Here is a 23,159-nt window from a genome sequence, read left to right as displayed (position 1 = left end):
ATTTACACCCCAAAACCAGCACCCCTGAGCAGCCCTGCCGAGGGGCTGTGATGCCACAGGCTTGGGGCCCCTTCCTTCTTCAGAGGCTCAGAAAATGAAAGCAGAGCCCTCGGTTCCGCTTCCTGCTGGCCTCACTTCCCGATTCCCTCAGCTCCCAGGCTGCTGCACAGTTGAAAAAAAATCAAACCTGAAAGTGTTTGGAGATGTGGTTACCCATTTTCCTGCCCTACTCAGGGACAGCAAAGCTTATTCTCCCCAAGTCACTGTTACAGTCAATGCAAGACCAACCAGATTCCTCCACTTCAGCTGGGAAGCTCCATTTCTGGAAGGGAGCTCACGGGATCTTCCACTTGTCTGCAATACAGAGGCTTTCCTTCTCCAAATTTTTGCTTTTTAAAAGGATAGTCACCAAAACAGGCTTTCATATAAATGATAATTTTATTGTAAATAAAATGATACATTGGCCTGGCTTTGCACTGCAAGCCCCCGGTCGGTAAATAGAGACTACTGGGTCAAGGTCTTCTGCACAATCCAGGTTAAAGCCCCTTCTCCCTGCTTTGCATCATTTATGGTGATAACACAATCCTTTTCTTCCTTTTTGAACTGCTCCTGGCACACCTACCTTTCCCCTCCTGGCCAGTCTATGTTGGTAACTGGTGTCAATGGGAACTCTTTGGAGCAGCTCCCAGTCCTTTGGAATATTATTCCAAATCAGGCAAAAAAAAAACCCACCCCAAAACTCCATCCAAATTGATGCAGCCTAACTGCCACAGAATGGGCAAAGATGGGATTTTCTGGAGAACAAGCAAATAACCTGGAATGCACAGAATCGTCACACCAAGACCAAAATGTCACTACTTTGTTTCCTAACTACCTCAGGGACAGCCACATTCCCCCAAGTTCCTCGCCAATGGGAACCTTGGACATTTTTCTGATTAGTTTTAACCATTTCAGGACACTGGGACTCTGGTAAGAAATTCTTTGTCAAACAGAACATTCTCCATTTCTGCAGCACCTTCCATCAGAGATCCCAATACTCAATATTCCCTATATGTCCCTCCCTGGAAGGAACAGCAGGAAATCCAACATGACATTTGGAATTGACACAATAGCTTATTGTCAGCCTGGCACTCCTCCTCCACTCTCCCCTAAATGAGTTTATTCCCAGTTTTTTCCTAGTCTGCCAGGATGAAGAGGCCAGATATAATTCAATTCTGAGGTATAATTACATTTCTGTCCACTTGAAACTCTTTTTGCTGCCAGGGCTGTTAAAAGCCCATGGTATCAATGTCAGCCCCGAGTTATTCATCGGAGCAGTGGACTCAGGAATCCAGATCTTCCTTTTCCATAGTCAAGAGGGCTGTGAGGAAACAAAGAGGCATTTTGGCTTGGCTCTCTATTCATTATAAACCATCAGCAAATTCTCTGCAAAACCAGCTGCTTTTTTTCCTTTTTAAATTCATAAAGGCGTCAAATTAATTTCCCCGCCTCCCCCCCACCCCGTAACAGTCGATATATATAAAAATCACCAAATATGATCTTTTACGATATAAATTAAAAAAAAAAAAAAAAATATGAGGCATCACCGTTTACATGATGTAAAAAGAGCTAAAAAAGAGCGATATAAACTACATTCATAAAAGTGCATCTCCAAACATACAGGTAATGCTTTGGCTTGTTCCTGTGCCGAACGCGCCAGTCCGAGCTGGCCCCGTGTTCTCTGTCGCTGTACAACGGGTGCTGCTCCCATCCCAGACTGGAATGCAGGGCTTTGCACAGAGGAGGCACATCCAGCTCAGGAAGGGCCGGGAGCTCGGGGACAGCACGGAGCCCAGCAGTCCTGGCTGCTCCCGCTCTGCTCTGCAAGCGCCTCCCGTGACGCGGGTGAGGTAAAAGCCACGACAGCTCCTGAGGATTGAGTTGCTCTGACACAAGTTCCGCCGTTTCCTCACGCCCTGTTCTCTCCCAGACCGCAGCATGTGGGACAGCAAGAGAAAAAAAACACCATGGGAGAAGGTCTGGATTTGGTGAGGACAAGCCAAGGATAGAGGGGAAATCCCCGCAGATGCCATCGCGCTCCTGATTCCTGCAAGTGATGGGTAGGGGATGAAGACTCCAGTCTTTGGTACATTTAGGTTGCAAGGTTTGAAGAGCTGGGCCCCCAGCGGTGCTGACCCCCCCTACTTTTGTCATGCAGACTGCAGGGATGGGCCCCCACTCCCAGCAGAGTGCTGTGAGAGGCTCCCCAGCTCCGAGCGGGAGCGTCGCGCCCTCGCCTCCCCTCATGGCAACAGTGACGTGCAGGCCAAAGTCAGGCCAAGGGTCTGGACAATTTGGAGTCGAGTTCCTGGTTGGGAAAAGATCAGTTGAAGTGCTCTCACTAGAATTAAATAAATTATGGAACAAGGGCTTTCATAAAAGGGATCCCCTAAGTGCCCACAAGTGGGACAGTGCATCCTTGGAGTAGTGCAGGGAGCCTGGAAAGGAAACCAACACCAGTTTTTATTGGCTACACTTTGCTCTGGGTTTGGCACAGAAAAAACATTTCATATCGTTAAAGCTTTTCAGGACTTTTGGTTGGTTGGGGCTTTTAGGGTTCTTTTTTTTTCCTCTTTTAATTCAACACAGTATTTTTCATGTGTTGAAGGAGATTGGTTTCATTAAAACTTGCCTTATCCTGCTATTAGTATTCACTTAAAAACTTAATTTTACTGCATTATGAAGCAATTTTCAATTTTTTATGGGGGAGAAGAGTGGAGGTGTGTGGAACCTTAATATGGTTTCCAATACAAGAGCAGAACACCTTCAGTGTTGCCCTATAAAGCAATGTTTTAGTTAATTAACATTTGCTTTTCTGAGTTTCATTTCTCAGAGATAACTTACAATCACTCCATGAATCCCCAGCACTTATAAACTGCTGGTCTTTCACGAGTGAAATAAAGATTATTAGTGCCCAAATCAGCACAGAAATAGCTCAGTCCTCTGACTTAGGCTATCTTCCAAGTGCACAATCACTTGGATATGTTTTGCTGGTACCTGCATGGGGATCTCCAGGTAATTTTAGATATTTGCAACCATTTAAAATGTTGTCTGAGGTTCCCTGTTTGACTTGACTCCTACAAAAGCTTATTTAAGTTAGGCCATAACATTTTTATAGAACTCTTAAATGTTCACTTGCACACCTGTAATTCAAACAACACGCAGCAAAGGGTTGAGCTTGATTCCAGCTTCCTGTGCCCAACACAAGTGTCCAGGTAATTCTCCCCAAGAAACCCTCATTAGGCCATGTGCTCAAAGAAACTCTGAAGTAATTTCCTGGGCACCAGATGGACTATCTTTGGTTAAAAGGATGGTAAAAAGTTACCAGCCAAAGAGACAGATGCAGGAGGAAGCTGAATTCCACTGAATTCCCTTCCAGAGGGGTTTTGTTTGGACCCAGTGGCCCAGAGAGAGGAAGCAGGAGCAGAGATTTGTTTGGCATGACACAAACTGACTGACACTGTCCTAATGCGGGGACAGATCAAACCTAGCTCCGGATTTTCCAACGTTAATGGGAGAGCCCTTCCCTCAGGCCCTGGAGTGATTGCATTCTGCTGAAATTCTCTGATTATCCTGACATTTAGCTGGAAAGACCTCCCTCACCCCCAGCCCCAAATTCACGGGTTCATTATAAAATAACACTATTCACATACTTTTGAATCAATATCTTCTGAACACCTTCAGATGCTGAATACTCAAGAAGAAAAATATACCATACTATAGCGAGCGCACGCTCCGTGACACATGGCTTTTTGCTGGGTTCAGGTGCTGGAGACGCCTCTGGAGCCCCAGGAGAGGAAAACCAGGGACTCCCACAGGCAGAGCTGGTCTGGAGGCTGGTGCACGTTTCTGTTTTGCTGAAGAGTGGAGCTCTTCCAGTTCCCACCTGGGTTCAGCTTTCTCCTGTGTTCTATCAGTGACGACACTTGTCAGATTCCCCTTCCTGCGCCTGCAGAAAGCTCGCAGCCAGCTGCAACGTCACCTCCAGGCAACCTGGGGCAAAAATGCAGCTCTGCTTGGACAGCTGTTGGTAGGATGAACATTAGTCCAGCAAACGAAGGAATCAGGCACGAGAGCAGACCCTAAGTTCCTTGGCAGAACTTCCCAAAGGACTAGGCCTAGCTGAGTTGGCATTTTGAAGATGCAGCACCACAACGGGCAGTTGCAACTAGACAAGACAGGGCACGGAAAGCCCGGCAGGAGCTGCGAGCAAGGGAGGTAATTCAGTACTGGAGCTGTGCAAACTGGTGTCTGAGCAGCTCTTCAGCAGAGGGTCTGTGCCTGGCTTCCACAAAGATCTGCTTTAGGAAGTCCCGGCAATGTTCTGATATGTGGGAGGGGAGCTGGGGGTTGGTGGGCTGGGTGGCGATTTTGAAGATCGCTGCCATGGCTTCGTACTCTGCCCAGGGGGGCTTCTCTGTCAGCATTTCCACCACGGTGCAGCCGAGGCTCCTGGAAAGCAGACAGGAAAAAACCAAATGAGAATTCACTCAGTAATGCCCAGTGCTCAGGGAGAGCTCCTCAGAACCAACAGCGAGGTCCAGCTCTGGAAACGGCTCCTGGGGGAGCGTGTGCCCCCACTCAGAGCCAGAGCTGCCAACAGCTGCTTTTCCTGCTGCCAGGAAAGTGCCATGTCCCGCTCCCCTCTGCTCAAACTCTCCTCTCATGAAACATTTGTGTTATCATGGGACAAGAGGTGCCAGTGGGACGTCCCTGAAGGCACCGTTTGACCTCACTGGCACTCCAGGTGCTGCTGCTTCTGCTCAAAAGCACTTGGAGAATCACAGTGTCACAGCATGGGCTGGGTTGGAAGAGACATTCAAGACCATCCTGTTCCAACCTCCTGCCATGGGCAGGGACACCTTCCACTAGACCAGGCTGCTCAGAGGCTCAACTTGCTGAGTTGCAAGGTAGAAAACAGACTTTTAACACTCAAGGTTCAGTGATTCAGAGCTTGTTGACCCCACAAAGCAGTTTCAGCAAAATCCCTTTTCAGTCACAGCCTCAAAATGCCCACGTTGGGAAAAAAATAACCTAATAATACCTCCACTTCACAAGAAACCAAGCATCAGTCAAAAAATAATTGAAGTCGTAACAGCTCCAAACTGGGAAGGCAGTAAGTTAAATCCCTGTGGGACAGATGCATCATTACCTTAAGGAAAAATTCCTTGTAAAGTTAATGGGGCTCTGCAGGCTACTTCAGGGCAAGGACGTGATTCTGGGGACATGGCTGAGCCACCTTTCTGAGGGGACGTGACTCCAACACCTTCCCAGGGAAGATGGCTGCATTACCACTGCACTAATTGGGGTTTATTCAAAAAGGGATTAATTGCTTCCTCCAGGCCACAGATTAAGTAAAAGCCATTAGTGAGTTTTTAATATCCAATCCTGTGGCTTTATCACATCTTTACATTAAAAAGGCAAAATTGCCTCCTCTACCTTAAAACTAAACCTTCTTTTGAGGTGAAGTGCAAGGAAAAGACATGTTGAGAGGCAGACTTGCATCAACTGCCAAGACGAGGAGGAAAGGAATTAAATGCAGTGAATATGCAAGAACTGATTTCTTGACAAGGTTTAAAATCCAACGTGAAAATTTTACAGTTTTCCAGCCATTTCAGGCTTACTAGAAGAGAGTACAGAAAATGCAAACCATGTGTGCTGAAGTGCTGGGGGTTTGCTCAAAAGCAAGCAGGGATATATTATTGTTTAGACTGATTTATACCGTTTAAGCAGATCCGGTTTCTTTAAGATATTCAGCAAACAGCAGGAATGTTTTTCATGTCAAGTCACTCCAGCAATAACAAATAGCTCACATATTCTGCTATTTAGGAAAAAGAAAACTGGAGAGGGGCCTGCAGCAGTGGCACAGAGCCAGGTGGATGGATTTGTTACGTTTCTGAGCCTCTGGGCCATACACATCCACCCCTGGACCAGCGCTGCACTGGAAAATTCTGACCCCCCAAAATAATGATGGGGATTGTAGGAACTGGAGTCTGGCCAATGGCAGTGACTCTTTGATGGGAATGGACCAATGTCAGCACCAAGAGGAAATCCACAACTGCACCAACCCAGGGGGAAGGGCACGTGCTTCACTTTCTCCCCAAGCATCCCAACTGGGAGAGTCTGCAGGATTTAACTCTTTGCAGACAAGACACATTTCAGCTCTGTTTCCACTCGCTGCTTGTACAGGAAACAGGTTCTGCTTTACTGTGGAGGCACAACCAGACCTTTTGTCCTTGTCGTTTACTTCAGTTTTATAATCTTACCTTTTTAAGGCCCCCAGAATTAACATTTTGGCACAGGACCATTCTGCTCTTTTGATAGAGGCTGCTCCTTGGCTATGCCAATAATAGCACAGCTACAGTTAACATTCAGGCAGATCACCTCTGATCTGACCTGGATCTTTTCTGTTATTCCAGGTTTGGGCATCTTTCCTTTAAGGCTAAAATTCTCTTTATTTCCAGTACATTTTAAGCATAACTCTCATTTTATATCTAAATGAAAGGGCTTTCCCTAGACAACCTTCAGTTGCTCTTCTAAGGGATATCATAGAATCTCGGAGTCTCCACAAGGATCATCACCCCAATTCCTGGCCCTGCACAGGACAGCCCAAGAATTCCACCAAAGTGCCTGAGAGCACGAGAAGGGTGTAAACATTGCACCAGACAGAAAGCCAAAAAACCAGCTATCAGTTTGAGCGAGGAATGAGTGGAAACCGTTCCTGCAAAACTAAAACTGGTCCTGAAAAACTAAAAAAGAGTTGTTGGGTGTTAACACTGCAAAGCCCAGCCTGCAGAAGATTGTGTCTTGAATTCAAACCAGCGACTTCAATTTCCTTCAAACTTTTCATCCAGACAAGGTGTGCATTTGGCTGTTGGGGTGGCAGGAGGTGTGATCTGGCTGCAGGGGAGCAGGGCAGTGATCTGTGGGCAGCGAGTGAAAGGCTCACCACACGTCTGCCTTCCTGCCGTAGCCTTCCCCGCTGATCACCTCCGGGCTCATCCAGTACGGCGTGCCCGTGACGGAGCGGATGCCTGTCCCCGACATGCAGATTGTCTGCAGCCGTTTGCTGGCCCCAAAGTCCCCAAGCTTGACATTCCCAGCAGAGTCACGGAGAATATTGGCACCTGGACAGAAGCAAAAAAAAAAAAAAAAATGAAGACAGCTGTTTTCATGCGATCCAGCTGTTGGATCTGCAGCCTGCAGAACGACATCCAAGCCCAAATACCCCGTGCTCATGGTATGGCTCTTTCCCCATTAAGCCTCAGGTGACCTGCTAAACATAATTTCTTTAATTCAGGTTGTAGACAAGCCAATTGCTAATGGCTGTAAATGGGAAAAACTTCAGGGAAAAACACAAGGAAGTGAAGGGGGGAGGGAAATGAGAGCTGAGTCAGCACCAGCATTGTTACAGTGCCTGTAAACAGCTCAACCAACCTAGCAGGGCCCCCAGGCCAAGGGCTGAGGGAGAACAGAGCTGTGTAGAGAAGGGTTTTATTGGGATGCTGCTTTGGTGAGTGCAAGCATTGCTTTCTGGTCAGCTGGGTAACAGATGTAGCTAATTAAACCACTTTGAACTCTTACAATAAACAAGTAAATCTTCACTTTACTTGGTCCTGAACACAAAGCACCGGGGAAAAAACAAACTTTAGAGCTTAGCTTTTATGTGGACACAAACTGAGGTTCAGACACCAAAACCAATTTTCCCTCCAAAACTGCAACGAGATCAAGAACCCCATTGTTACCACTATCTGGTAGGTGCCCACATGAAACCCTTCTGCTCTCAAACTGAGAGCACTTGTGCTGTGACAGCTCTCTTGCCTTGGCCCTGCTCTCACCCTTGATGTCCCTGTGCACGATCATGTTGCTGTGGAGGTACGAGACGCCCTCGAGGATCTGCCGCGTGTATTTCCGGGTGACGTTTTCCGTCAGGGCCCCGTAAGCCTTCAGCTGGTCTTTCACTGACCCCTGCCAAAAAACAAACAGAAAGAACTGGCAAAGAGGTGACAAAGCACCAATCTTGCAGTGTCCATTCCACTCCCAAAAGCCCTGGGTGTTATACACCCAGCTGGCCCCGCAATGAACTCTGGCCTCTGCTAAAGCCTTTCTGGGAGGCTCTATGAGCATCTTGCCCTAAGAAGCCCTTTTTAGGAACAGCAAGGACAGGCTTCATGGCAAAAACAGCTTAAGGAGGTTCTGTCTACTGGTACAACTTGTGAAGACAAGCAATAAAATAGTTCAGCAGACTTATCTGGGTCTAAAGCCTCGCTTTTTGGAGAGTCAGCTTTAGCCTCGCTGTACCATGATTCTGGTAATTCAGTTACCAGGATTTATATGTTGGCCCAAGTCCTTTGAGGTACTTTGGTAGAGCAAATTCAGACAAGAAAAGAACTGGCTTTAATGACTGTTACAGAGAATGTATTTCAACTAGAAGACACTTAAGGAAAAAACCAAAGAGGTTATTTGGGCATAAATAAAATGAAAGTGGTGGCATTATGAGCGTGAGAAGGCAGAGCCCTAAGAGTGTCTGAGGCAGATGTCATGGTTAGGGGGATCACAGCAACTAATAAACCAGCTAACAGACCCAGCCACCTCCCTGTCTGATCCCTGACTGTGCTGCTCTTACCCCTGGCATGTACTCCATGAAGATGGTCAAGGTCTTCTCCGCTCGATCCCTTAAGCAGCCATAATACTGCACAATACGGTCATGCTGGAGGTTCTTCAGCAGCTGAATTTCACACTCCAGTGCACTCACCTCCTATGGATGTTGAAGGAGAAAATAAGATTGCAGGCTCAGGAAATATATAATAAATATAAAAAATAATAAATTTGTCATTTCACTGGCAGGATGAGACCACCACTATGAAATGTAATCCATGACATCGCTTTATCTGCTTCCTGGAAAAGGCAAACATTACCAGGGCTTCCCGTTCATTTTTACTGCATTATCTGCAGCTAAGTGTTGGTGTGGAAGCTTTGATAGAACACAGGCTGTATCATACACAGATTTAGTACCAGAAAAAACTTTGTTTCTTGTCTTGATTCTGTCATCTGCATGGCTTTATCCCGGGTGGCTGAAAGGATTCTCCACCTACAACAGAGGTATAACCTCACTTCTCTCACTAAGCTGTGGGCAGGGAGTGTAATTATGAAGCAGCTCTGAATACAGTTACAGACCTGGAACTTTAACCCACTGGAGAGCAAAACAACAGGTGCTGAGAGTTGCTAAGCTTCTGTCACCCAGCCCTGTTCTGATCACACTGATGATTTACTGGAATCAACCCCTACAAACAGCTTCCTCTCCTGTTTACTTCAAAGAAGCTGCAGCTCTGCACATGAAACTGATCCTTTGCTTTGCTCTTGCCACAGACAACAGGGTATCACAGTGCAAAGGCAAAGACGTTACCCAGCAATTTCAGATGGAATCACAAATGTTTGCTGCTCAGAAAAAGTATCAGGTTCTTGCTGAATCCAGGGACTGAACAGGAGGAACATCAAAGGTACTGAAGCATGAGGATTTAGGGAAAAAGGAATAATGTTTTCTCCCCAAATTAGTCCCATTTTCAACTTTTCACTGGTACACTGTTAAAACACTAGCAAAGAACCCAAAAGCCATTCCAGCTGCATGCCCTGTGCAGGAAGTTGAGTGCTGTCCCCTAATTTCAAGGTGCCTGTCCCTTCTCCACTGTCTCCAGTATTGTCACATCACAGCTCTTGATTAATTTACACCCCACAGCTCCATTTGTTTTTAAGGACACAGAGAATTCAGAAGTGAAAACTGGTAATTAATGCACTTGATACAGGGTGTACCATATAAACCCAGAAGTGGGTTTTGCATGTGCAAGCAGCTTTTTTTGTTCAAAAAAGAAAAAAAAAAAACCTACTCTTGCTGGATTTAGTTTCACTCACATCCATTTCTAACCAGGAACACAGGGCAGTCTAGTATTCCTCAAGTAACCTGGCAAAAACCCAAAAAGCTGAGAAAGGAGAGCCAAGAATGAAGCCAGAAAATGGATTTTAGTTTCAAGCTGAAGTTAATAACACAGAAAAGTAATTTTTAAATGACTCCTATTCTTCTCCACATGACTTGAAACCTTAGTACGAACTAAATAAGACACCAGCTTTCAAGGACAGACAGACAGAGACATTGTACAGGACCTCAGAGGGTTTTAGAAGCTGAGGTGAGAATTACCTTGCTTGTTTCAGGGCTCTCTGGGTCAAACTGGACCTGCTTAGCTGCGAGCTCCCTGCCCGTGTCCACGTCGTAGCACAGGTACACGCGGCCAAAGGCGCCCTGGCCCAGCAGCTTTCCTCGGCGCCAGTTTATTGGGGCACTTGGAGCTAAAAGAGAGCAGCAATCATTTCTCTTTTCATTACACTGTTTAAAAACAAAGGTGGGCTTTTCAAGGACCAAGCTCCATCATACTGGGACTGAACCAGGTATTCTGTAGTGGAATAAACATGAGGTGCTCTCCCAGAGTAAGGAGTTAGTGGCAGAGCTCTGAACAGAATCCAACCATCCAGGCTCTCAAGGATCTGCTGGCTGATGTCCCATTAAAATGACACCACAAAACGTTCTGCAAGTGTGTTTTACAGACCAGTTATTCAATGGGGTTGGTGAAATTTCATTCCACCAGCAGGTGGGTTCTACAAAATCATTACCTCAAGAGATGATGCAGCAACTAAAGAGCAGCTTCCAACCCTTGATCTGTAGTTACCACATGCATCAGATGAAGAAGAGCTGATTTAGCCTTGCTAAATCAATCCCAGTCAGCTGGGAATGACTTAAGCTTCTGGGACAACTTGAATGACATTATTCTGAGTTTCTTTGCCCAGCTAGTTTGGGGTTAACATCTGTGGGAAGGATTTTACTGCAAGGCTCTCTCTAACCATAAAGATTAGAAGTCATAATTACCTACTAGACATTGATAAAGTAGGGACCGTGTTAGCACAGTGTGAATAGCTTCTTCACCTGCTGAACAGTTAGGACTTAATAAAAATACCCATGAGACCCAGGTAAAGCAGCATCTCCAACAGCCCAGCAGGAGGTTCCATCCTCAGGGCACTGGGAGCCCTCACATTCATAAGCAGCAGTCTCCTGACCCAGAAATTAATACCTGAGCCCAGTTTTTCAGACTGCTCTTAATCCCAAAACATATTACTCAAAGACCAGTGCTTTAGCTCCAGCTTTGAAAGCAACACTACCAGACTCCTGCAGTTCAATGCATCCAATTATGTTGGATCTAACAAGAAACTCTAAAAACAAAGACAAGAACCAGCCATCTGAACAGTGTGAAAATACAGAAGAGCTGAGAGATTTGCTTTGACATGTCTAATTTAATCAGATTTACTGCTAGTCAGTATTTTAGTGTGTTCCTTACTCTGCTACAAGCTTACTCTTCATTTTGATCCTTAAATTACTGTATGGGATATCTACAGTTCATCAATAATGACTTATGTTCCACTTATTTTTTATTTTTCTAATAGAAAGCTGTCCAACAAAACAACTCAAGGATGCCATTAATACAGAAGTAAATCCTTCTGCTAAGGAGCAAGTGAAATACGTACAGCTCTCAACTAATAGAATAACTGTAACCCAAAAGCCTGACTGAAAATGTTAACATAGCAAGAAAATAAGTAAGCGTGTCTGCCTGTTTTAAGAACCCTGTAGATCACCTAGATGAAGCAAATTTTTACTTCTTAGCTGAATTTGCAATGCTCTCTAAAGGAAGGGCCAGCTCCCAGAAGAAATCTGAGAAGAGCAACACTTGTCTCGTGGGTGTGACAAACAAGTCTCAAAGCACAGCCAGGGAACGACGTGGTTGTAAAAATGGCTTGTTAAAGGCAGGTTCTGGCAATGTGCTGGGTCTGGAGCTCGCCCTTGGAGCCCTCCCTGCCCACAGCCCAGGTGGCATTCCCCAGTAGCCCAGCCAGCCTACACTTGGTGGCAATGTTCCTCTCCTGCACTCCCAGCGCGTTCTCGCTGTCGGCGCTCCGCAGGCGGCCCCGGGGGTCCAGGTACTGCAGTGCCAGGCCCAGGTTCTCCCCGTTGGTGCTCAAGGAACGACTGGAAGGCACCAAGGTGAAGAGATTCCCTTGGTGACGTCGTATCCGGGGAAACGTCCTCCGGCCTGGGGAAAAGGAAGGGTTTTAAAATAAATGCTTGCAAGTGGAAGGTAATGGCTGGGGGCTGAGCAGCAGGGAGAAGGGAGAGAAATCCCATGTTCTGCTCTGTTCCCATGGAGCAGAATCTGCTGCCAAGCAGACGAGATGCAAAAATATAACAGCTCAGGGCTGAGCCTGAGCCCAGTACAGCTCTGGATCATTCCCAAAGCAGAAGGCAGAGAACACTTTGTAATGCCCTCAGTGCTGTAAGATCTAAACTTACCTTCCAAAGGAAAGATCTGGTTTACAGGCTCTGAGCACAAGCTCCAAGTTTTGTTAACAATTACATACAAAATTACTTTCTAGATAACGTGCCTGGACTTGCAAATAAAAACCATAAACAAAGATTATGCCAACTTGCACCTCATGAAATTTTCAGAGATTATTTTGCATAAAGCCATCTGATTGAGCAGAGATGTAATTCTTTAACTCCCTGCTATATTTATAAGATCCTGAAGAAAATCTGCAGTGCAAATTAGCAAAGTACAATGAATCTCTGTGGTAGGAAAGTACTTATATAGGGCCAAGTCTAACAACTATGTCCACAATCCCCTACTCAGCCCGTATAACACCAGAAAGGACAAAGTAAACAAGAATTACAAAGTAAACAAAGAATTACAAACAACAACCATTGGGTTCCATGAAGATGTGGAATCATGGACAGCAGTATCTGTCGGCGTCGCGTTGGCAAGACCCCGACAGTGTGAAAGTCCTTTTTTCCCAGCCTGGCAGCCAAAGAAAAGCTCTGGAAGTGTGAAGCTGAGTTTTCAAGGTTGTTTATTTCTTCTTATCTAAAATATTTTCTCTCTGACCTGCCGAGGTCCACCTAGTACAGAAGCCATGGCAGTCTGCCCCGAGCCCCGGGCGTCTCCCACATTATGAACTCAAAATTACGTGTACCATGTTTACAGCTCCTGTACCAACACCTAAAATCTGTGTTGGACAGTGTGTCCCTATCCTAAACCAACAGAAGAGTGTCACCATCACACCGAGACATGGAGGACAAGAAGAAGGAAGAAAAGGCCAGGGCACGCCCAGATTCCTCCATCTTGTACCCCTGAATTACATTCTAAAAAAACCCAAAATTCTACTTTTTCACCCTGTGTCAATTCCCTTATTACACTACTCAAACCCTTTTGGCTTGGAATTCCTCATATAAGGTTGGCAGCCTCTCCCATGGGCTAAAATCAAAGCCACGGGTGTTTTTGACTTGTTGCCAAGGTCCCTGAGCCCCCTGAAGGGTCTGGAGGCATCTGGAGCAGCCAAAGGGATGCTCTGGACTCCGACAAGTATCAACCTCAGCACTAATTGCAAGGACCAGGGCGCTTCCAGGCTCTCCAAATAGGAGTCACACTCATGTAGAGGCTGCCATTGCCTCACCTTTTGTTCCCCAGCCTGGAAAGTGAGGTCTGAGACCAACTCACCGTCGCTGTAGTCCTTGTGCTGCATGGAGACGTTGTAGCGCCGAGGGTAGGTCCCACCTTTGCCCGCTTTGTCGTAGATCTGATTCTCACGGTCTGGCAGGAGAAGCAAAGACAAAAGTGAGGCTCCTTGAAAAAATGTAACTTCTAATGACAGAATTTTCCTGTAACAGCAGGTTTTTAGGAAGAGGCAATAAATAACTTCATAGCTTTTCCATCATCGTGTCCCCACTTCTTCTATTTATACAATCCCAGCAAGCAGGGAGGGCGGCCAGCCAAGGGCAGAAAAAGTCTGGATCAAATCACCTTTGTACCAAAGACATACCTGAGAACTCCTGCCTATTATCAGGAAAGCTTTGTGCCCTTGACATCCGTGACTTCCGAAAAGAAGGACTAATAGAGAAAGAAGGAGAGAGTAAGTTTTGCTGTTGTTTGGGGTATTTTTTTTTGTTGTTGTTGTTGTTTTATTTTTAAAATGAACAAGTAGAGCCTTGTCTAAAAGAGATTTAAATACCCTGCAGCCAGATGTTCTCAGAGGGGTGGCTCCACACAGGCTGCTCTCTTCAGAACTTTGTATTTATAACATAAAGCTACTGAAGCACCAGTTTGCTGGTCTGTGGTTGTGCCAGAAAAGAACACAGCCTTAAGACATAGTTAATGCTCTTTAAAAAATACAGTGGCATATAGATAGGAAGTAAGTTGTTTCTCTCCAAGAAAATGTATGAGATAGAAATCGGGATTTTATGTAAGTACAACTGGCATTTCCATCTGAGCACGCACGTTCTCACCAGTTTGTACATTTGTACCTGGCTGCTCACCTGTCCAAGGACTGGCAGCTTCCTGACACTGAGTTTTCAGCACTGCTTAGAGGGTCCAGCATCTGCAACACAGAAGAAACCACACAGCAACATAAGTGCAGTCCAGGGCCCAGGAGAGGCTGTGACAGAGGAGCAGAGCCCACAACTGCTTGCCTGCAGGATGTCCAGCTATAGAAGGGAGTCTAAGCCTATTTAAATGTATAATTTTCCTTTATCTCCCACAGAAATCAGGTTCATATAAAATTTGAGGCACTGCTTTAGTTGTTGAAGGAGTCTGCTGTGAAAAATGCAAGCTTTAGCAGCCTTGTGCTGCGTTTGGCTCCAGGAACAGTCTCTGCTGGTGCTGCTGCATCCACCTGCAAGTCGCCCTTTGGCCTCACTTCCCACTTTTTTGAATGGAGAGCAGAGTTTCAAAAGCAAGAGTGCCACACAAACCTGGTAATAGGAAACCTTGTCACATGTGTGACAGCACCAAAACTGCTCAGTCAGAGGTGCAGGGGCAATGCCCAGAACAGGGAACTGTTTCTGGCAGCCCAACAAAGCCCAAACAAAGGCTCTGATCAGCTACAGTTTGAGGCTGTTTAAATGCACAAAGCAGCACTTTTAGAAACCCAGAATGGTTTGGGTTGGAAAGGACTTTAAGAGTCATCCAATTCCACTTCCTGCCATGGGCAGGGACACCTTCCACTAGATCAGGTTGCTCTAAGGTTGCCCCTGGACACTTCCAGGGATGGGGCAGCCACAACTTTCCGAACAACGTGCGCCTCACCACTTAAAGCTGTTGATGCAACCACAGCCAGTGAATATTTGGGAAAGGAAGAGGGCCCAGATGCCAGCAGAATCCCTTGGCAGGTGCTCCAGGCTGCTCCCGGGCCATACTCACGCACTGCTCGCTGGTCTCGGGGATGAACTCGCCCTCGCTGTGGATGCTGGTGTAGGAGCCCTGGCGGGCGATGCGCTGCTGCCGCTCGGGGACGTAGCCGGGCGGGGGCGAGCTCCGGCCCGTGCTCTGCGAGCCTGCAAGGGACAGCACTCACACTGCTGCTGGCTGACACTGCTGCCACAGCCAGCCCCCACAGCCTCCAACACCAAACCTCTGCCCCCCACAGTAACTCCAGAGTTACCCGACAGACCAGGAAAACCCAACTGTCTGACGTGCACCCTACTGACGTCTTAGATTGCTACGTGGTTATTGCTGAAGCTCCTCACAAAGCACTCACCTATTTCTAACCTCTTCTGCTCAACCTTCTAACCTTCTGAGCATAATTCCAGTTTAGTCATCTGTTAGTGGCACTACCTAAAGAGTTTCTCTTGTGCTACCTACTGAGAGAAACTTCACTTTTAGGGTTTGTTTTTTTTTTTTTTTTTTTGAAACTTTAGATACAGGAAGAAAAAAACTCCCTTTTGCAGTGACCTATCCACCTGCAGCTGCCACCAATTCCCAGTGTGAGCTCCAAGAACTGCTGTGGTCCAGGCCAATCTGCTCAAGGTCACACATGAAGCCAGAGGCAGCAGGTGGAGATCAGCTCTCAAGCTGTGCTCCTTACAACACTGTCTTTAATTAACTGTGTGTACTCAGGTGCTAGGAAAGATGGGTAAAGATCAGCAAATATTCTCCCAAGGAAAATATTTTCTATAGAAGTTGTAATAAAGAGTGAAGGCAAAGAGCTGGGAGAAGTGGACTGAAAAGCAGAGCACACACTTTTCATGGGGCTGCAGAAGGAAAACGAACAATGCTGGCATGGCTTAGAGTGCAAGGGGGGTGAACTACATGAAAAAAAAGGGATTAATAAAATCACAGGATCATTAAGGTTGGAGAAGACCTCCAAGATCACGGAGCCAAGATTGTCAGGTCCACAGTCCATTGCTCAGAGCTACCAGCTGATGTCCCGAGCAGCTCGCAGGGCTCATGAGCCCTCTGGAGCCGTTTGGAGGGGTGGGATAACCCCGGGAGTGCGTGGGCTGCCCCAGCCCCGGGAGCACTTTCACTCCTTCCGACAGATGCCACGGCCAGAGCGAGCCCAGGGCCCGCTGGCACCGGCCCAGCTGCTCTTGTGGAAAGGCCCCATCCCTGGGCAGGAAAAGGAAGTCGGCACTAAATCCATGTATATCAAAGGAAGTGAGTGGAAAAAACACAAGCCCTGCCAGAATGCTTAGTAACATTTTTTTTTTTTTCCCCTTAAATAAAAGTTATCTTTACTTCCAAAGCTCCAAACTGGTGACAACAGGCTTGGGCTGTTTGGAGCTCAGGAACCACACAGGTCACTCTCCTGCTTGCAAAAAGCTTTAGCTGAACACTGCTTTGGACTTTAATTGCATGACACAGTATGAGCTGGAGAGTCTCTGTGCCTGAAACTCCAGCAAACAGGGCACATTCCTCCTCCAAACCAAAGACAGGAAAAGAGAAGGAAGAAGAAATTGATGCAAGACCAAGCTATTGCCAAATTACCAGCAGACCTCTGACACAACTGGAACTCTTCTGGAACCTCTTCATAATGTTTGGTACTCTGACACGTTCAGAAAATAAAACCAAAGGTTTCTTGACTGATGAATGACAAGCTATTCAGAAAGCATTCATAAGCTGGGGTAAGAGGAAAGTGTGTAACTGGGATACACAAGGAGCTCCTTATCACCATACAGTTTACCCATGACACTTGCTACAGTCTGTTGGCTTTGGCACCATTATCTGGATACCTCAGAACGTCAGTAAAGAAAAATACGGATATAGATATATTTTAAATGAAATAATTTTGGCATTCAGTTTGTCTGTTATAGAAGAAACGTGGTGTTCAGACATGCATAGATACCACTTCTCAGGACCAAGGAATGTTGCTCTTTTTATGCATATTAACTTCAAACTAGGAAGGAGAGTAAAAGACTTTTTGTCCCCGTTTCAGTCACGTACTTCACAAGCTTTCAGTACTTCTTTGTTTGTTTGCTGCTTCATAAAAGCAAATTGCACAGAAGGGGATCAGCAAACTCTCCACAGGATACAAGCAGGTTTGTTAGACAAGTCCCACACTGAGAACTCCTGCTCTAGTTCACAAGTCCTTCCCTCTGAGCTCACTCTCCCAGTTACCTCTGCTCAGAACAGTCTGGATCCAACTCTGGCTTGGACCCCCCAGTATGGAGACTGTTGTGGTTTAAGCTGATTTATTATTTGATACTTTGCACTGCAAATACTGATCTAAAATCATGTAATAATTCTGCCTCAAGTTCACAGAGTTAATGAAACTGAAGCACTCCTTTGCTACAGTGAAGAACTTGCAAACAAAACAACTCTGACATTCCCAGCTCCTGGTACTGCCCTGTGTGACTGGCATCACTTGTCCTCAGGCATTAGCTCTGACAAGCCCCAAAATAGCTGTCATAAAAACAGTCATAAAAACTACAGAAGTCTTACATGAACATTTCCCCCAAACAGGAGTTCACTGAGCTAACAGAAACCCAAAGAAATGAGACAGAGGTACATATTACTCTGATTTTTTTGATTATCTTTTGTGTACCTCTGATTTTGTCTTGTGCTCTACTCACTTGATAATTCTAGAAGTGAAAGTTGAGGCAACTCAGAATGTAGGACACTAGCTGGATAGGCAATAGTAATTCCTAGCAAAATGCTTGATTACAGGAGACAGGACAGATTCCAAAGCCCGACTTAAAAAAATCAAATCTAGGTTACATGAACTGAAATTGCCAATCTAAATAAAAAGCTTAGACTCACATCAGCTTTCCAAATTTCTAACCACAATGGCTCTGGCTTTAGGACATCCCCTTTAGCAGCTCCTCAGCTGTTCCACAACTTAGCAAGGAACTTTGAAACATTCTACTGTAAACATATTAAGAGCTTTTGAAAATGAACTGCCTTGTCCCAGAATAACCTTTCAATTTCTCATGGCTCTCCTAAATGCTGTACCATAAACACTAGTGCCCAAAAGCTACATTTCAACAAACAGAAACATGTAGAAGTGGCAAAAATACTCACTGACAGACAGATGCCTGCTTCTGGGTTCTGGCTGCTGATAGGGTGTGCTCACATCCCCTACAGACTGGGAAGTTTTAATCCTGACTTGCTTGGGCAGTCCAGAATGGGGTGAAGAACTGGTCTGTTGGGTAAAATGAAAAGAATAAAACAAAATAAAGTGAGACAAAGGAGCTCAAGCAGTTTAAAAAAATATTATGCTTAGTATCAAGAAAGTGCTGAGCAACAGTTCTAGAGCCTGAAATCTTATTAATTCAGAAAACACAAACAGAAAGACAGCAAAAGAGCCAGGTCTACAACTATGGTGTAAAACAGGAGTCAGAGAAGTAGAACAAGTGCAGCTCAACTCAAGTGCATGATTTGCAGGTCTCAGTGTCTGACTCTAGCAGGTAACTGTGAAACACGAGGTGCTCCTGGCACCCCCTGAGACCAGAACACAGAAGCACCTACAATTTCCATCAGCCACCTTGGCCAGGAGAAATAAATTCTGAATCTTGCACTGTTCCAGAAACAACCTGACTCCAAACAGCCTTTAAAAAGTAAATTCATAACTCAGACTAAGTAAAAATAAATTCTGGAGAGTTTAATAGCACCAACAGTCTGGAGATGCCAAGATGAATTTATTCATCCTTCCCCTGAACTTACATAGATATTATCTAATTAAAGATAATTTTTCCACAGAGCCCTCATCTCATTCAAAGCAGGAAGAGGAATGAGACACATGAAACCTCCCCCAAGCCAATGAGGTCCTGTGTTAAAGCAGGGGCTCAATACCTGCAGACACTTTCAATTTTAACCTTGACCCAACACACCTAGTTTTACAAGAAGGTGTAATAGTCCCTTCCTCTTGAGTTATAGAATTGATCTTATTTGAAAAGAACACAACCAAAGACACCTCAAGGAAATAAATTCTGACTTCTGAAAATTATTTGAGCATGACAGGCAAACGAGATACAACAATTCAAATACTTCAATTTGATATTGAAGTACTGGATGGATGCACATTTAATGAGTACATACACCTGAAAGCAGTAAGGAAAGAGCCTGATTGAAGTCACATGAACTCCACCATGGGCAGGTCCATGGGAGAGGGATAAAGGGTGCAGAGGTCACCCTGCTGATGGACAGTCTGCCTTTGGTACCACAGGTGCTCCAACTTCACCAGCTCTCCCCACTAGTTTCTAATTACAAAGAAAAAACTGGCAGCAGGGGTGAACTGAGTGAGAAAAGAAATGAGTTGCAGAAAGAGGCATGAGAAAATTAATCTGAGTGCTGCTCACAGACACAGGCTCCTGTACAAGGGACCCAGCTACTGCTGTAAAGTTCATTTGCTTTCTGTACCTATTTGTGCCAAAGTCACCTTTCCATCCCCAGAAAAAGAAGAGCACAACCAAAAGAAAATCTGCATCCTGTACTTCAGGAAAAATAATGCTTCCCGCTCCCTCAGTGGGATGAGATCATGCAGCCAAGAAACCTCCTTCAGGCTTGTGGGCTTTATCCCATGGAGGGCTCTCCCATCAGGCAACTCAGAGCAGCAGAGGAAGTTGGAGGAGAGGGGGGGAAACAGTGGCACTTAGTGAAGGCTGTTTGTTTCTGCTTTGAGCAAAAGAGGAAAAAACAGCTAATAAAAAAGGACATCAGCAGTGACTGGCTGGCACAGGGTGAGATTTACCAAGTGTTTATGCAAAGTTAGATGGCATCATGTGACATCTGGTTGCAGCCTGAAGGCACTGAACAGAGGCCTGGAAAGAGGATTGTCTGAGTGTGTTGTACCAAAAGTTGGGGCTACCTTTCACAGGATGTTTCCTGACAACACAGAACTTTGGTCTGACTGCACCAGGTCAGACCAAAGACCTTCTCGCCAAGTGTTATCTTAGAGAACAGGCAGCAACAATTGCACAGGACAAGGAACAGCATCATCCCCTCCTACACCTTCCCAGTCATTTGGGAAAGGGCTGTTAACACTCCTGAAATTATTTGTATTTCCATTACCATGGATTATCAAATTAAAAAATAGCAAGAAGTACATTTAAGTTATCATGACTGCCAAGAATTACAGGTGTGATTATTTCAAGAGTTGAGCTCCAGCCTGCAGAACTTGAATAGGGATGAACATTCCAGACTGACAAGCTACTACCAACAGAGCAGCTTTTTGTGTCACACTCTTCAGAAGAATGTGGTAATTTGCAAATCAACTATCTAAGCTATTGAGGTCTTTGGTTTGAAAAGCTGCATGACCTTAATTCTGAAGAAAAAAAAATCTATATTGGTTGAGTGAACTGTGTTTTTCAGTCACAGATCAGGAATAAGGGAAAATTCTGACTCCTTTTGCCTTCTTCATCTTGCAGTTCATTCATTGTCTAAAATGGGCATCTTTGGGAGCTTGACTTAAAGATTTATTTCTCATATTATGATCTTGTCTGCTGAAAAAGCAAACTACATTGACACTCACTTGCCACAGCCACCTGTGGTAGAGGAGAGTGAACCAAGAGACAACCCAGTTCATCTTGGGTCTGAATACACCACTATCAGCAAAGGCAACTCAGTTTCCAATGCATTAGGGCTACAGAGCTGAAAAATCACTGGAAGCTGTCCCCAGACTTCTCACCCAGGCAGAAAAGTGATAAAGGCTTTTCTTCAAGGACACCTGTACTCTAAAGGCAAAATGATTCCATGCATTTTCATCACTGTGCTATTAATCAAAGCTAATAAAACTTCTCTGCAAACCAAACTCATCGAGTGTTTTCTGCCTACAGCCACTGGGTATTTGATATAAAGTGGCCTTCACATGACAGCTTAAAAAGCTGCAATGTTTTAGCTGCCAAACAGCTGCTGAAGTTAGGGAAAAAAAGCCCAACACAAAGAGACACCTATAGCTGAGCCAATGCAAAGAGGATCAACACATGCATTTGTGCCTGGCAAGAGTGATTTTATAATCCCTGTCACACTCAGTTAATGCTGCCATCATGCTTTAGAGTCTTAAGGGTAAACCCCTTGATTTTGCTGCAGTCCCAGTTGTTACCTACATGGTTTCTGTCCTGGGACAGCAATAGTATCCTCAGGCTTTTCACATTCGAGCTCCTGTCTAAGAGATCCACAGCTTTATCCAGGTCATCTTGGTTTTTCAAAGGAATAGAAAGCTGCAAAATCAAGAGCATGGAAGAAAATCATTAGAAAAGACAGAAAAAAAAAAAGTCTACTTCTACAATGGGTTTTTTAAATACAATGGGTATTTAAACAAATACTAGAAAAATACCAGACTGTAAAACAAGATTCTGATTGCTCAGTTATTCCACAAATTTTCATTCCAATACTCTCTTACTGTCCTTTTTAATGAGGTTTTCCTCCCATGTCAGAGAAATGGCTGACCCTAATGCAAACTCCTCTAGAGCACCACCCACAAAAGTATGAATTGCTACCTGCATTTGCTGTTTGCAAAGAACAGAGACTTGTCAGCCCCTGACTCTCGGAGGAGAAAATGGTCTCAGAATATTTATGAATCCAGAACTAATGATCACGTGGAAATTTGGTTTCAAGTAGAAAGAGTGTCCTAAGCAGCAGCAGAACAAGGGAACAAGATGCTGATGTCTGTACAACACACACATCAGTGAGATGCTTTACCAGGATCAGCACATTTGCCTTTGGATCAGGGATTCAGCAATGGTTTGTATTAAAGAAAGACCCGAAAATTTAATTTCTGGGTAGGGAATTTGTGATGGGGAAAGGAGGTGTCATGCAGAGAGCACTGACAGCTCAGTACCTCGTTGTTCATGTAGTGGAGGTCCAGGGGCTGCCCAAATGCTGTTTTCACTTTCTGCTGCACATCTTCGTAGCGCACGGGACGGACAAATGGGATAATCCTGGGAGGAAAGAGAGTCACGGACTCAGTTCAGAGATACACCTGATAATGCAATCAAATCACATGGCTGAACCATTAAAACCACATTTGAATGTCTCCTTTCATCCACAAGCAAGTAGTGAACCTTGCAAATTTAAATTTATATGCATTAGTTCAATAAGGGATTATTGATCTCTGGCTCATTTCCATACAGTTTGTCAAAATGCAATATTCAGCTGGAGATTTCAAATAGAATCCCTTTGTCCCTGGGCAGAAAAGAATTCTTTTTTGAATAAATGTCTTTCACATAACAGGATACAAATGCCCTGTGCACCTTGGCTTAAAAAATACCACCTGCTTTGGCACAGATGAGATATTGCCACAAAGAGCTGGATTGTGAGCACCAATTAACAAACTTGTCACGAGGCAGAAATAACAGGATACAACAAGGTCTCCCCCGAGCCTACTCTTCTCCAGGCTAAACAATCCAAGATCCTCTTCACACATGAACTATTATAATATCTGGCTATACTTTTTGTCCTCAGTTGGAAGATTAGTGTTCTTTCCGATGCAATTTCTGCTAGTTAACTTTCAGGAAAAAAAAAAAAAAATCTGTTTCAACGAAAAAGCTTTCAGGTTTTTTTATATTTATCTCCCTCCTATTTCTTTTGCTACATCAGCACACTACAAATGATCAAAGGACTGTTTGCACTTCCAATTTACTGAGTGGACCACAGAAACTCAAGACCTGCTCTTGCTCGTAGAGGCATCTCAGTGAGACCCTGAATTATCTCACAGGAGTTTGTGGGGAAAGGGAGGGACAGGGGCTTTCTGTAGGGGCCATAGATAGAAGCTGTGGCTGCCCCTGGGTCCCTGAAGTGTCCAAGGCCAGGCTGGAC

General features: G+C 45.1%; 1 protein-coding gene across 1 annotated transcript in view; it reads right to left on the bottom strand.

The window, feature by feature from the left end:
- Positions 1-419: 419 nt before the first annotated feature.
- MAP3K3 (mitogen-activated protein kinase kinase kinase 3) overlaps positions 420-23,159 on the bottom strand; it is a 34,829-nt gene continuing 12,089 nt past the window's right edge. The window contains exons 5-17 of the mRNA XM_054000026.1: positions 22,183-22,282; positions 21,449-21,562; positions 18,426-18,546; positions 15,327-15,460; positions 14,444-14,505; positions 13,951-14,018; positions 13,629-13,721; positions 11,979-12,170; positions 10,232-10,380; positions 8,666-8,797; positions 7,878-8,007; positions 6,989-7,166; positions 420-4,491 (exon numbers count right to left, since the gene is read on the bottom strand). Coding sequence (XP_053856001.1) covers positions 4,263-4,491; positions 6,989-7,166; positions 7,878-8,007; positions 8,666-8,797; positions 10,232-10,380; positions 11,979-12,170; positions 13,629-13,721; positions 13,951-14,018; positions 14,444-14,505; positions 15,327-15,460; positions 18,426-18,546; positions 21,449-21,562; positions 22,183-22,282 — 1,702 coding nt within the window. The 3' untranslated portion in view covers positions 420-4,262. The remainder of the gene's footprint in view (positions 4,492-6,988; positions 7,167-7,877; positions 8,008-8,665; positions 8,798-10,231; positions 10,381-11,978; positions 12,171-13,628; positions 13,722-13,950; positions 14,019-14,443; positions 14,506-15,326; positions 15,461-18,425; positions 18,547-21,448; positions 21,563-22,182; positions 22,283-23,159) is intronic.

This window comes from Vidua macroura, chromosome 27 (genome assembly GCF_024509145.1).
Source record: "Vidua macroura isolate BioBank_ID:100142 chromosome 27, ASM2450914v1, whole genome shotgun sequence".
Lineage (NCBI taxonomy): Eukaryota > Metazoa > Chordata > Aves > Passeriformes > Viduidae > Vidua > Vidua macroura.
The sequence above is the reverse complement of the archived record's forward strand: the minus strand, read 5'-3'. Positions and strand labels throughout refer to the sequence as shown.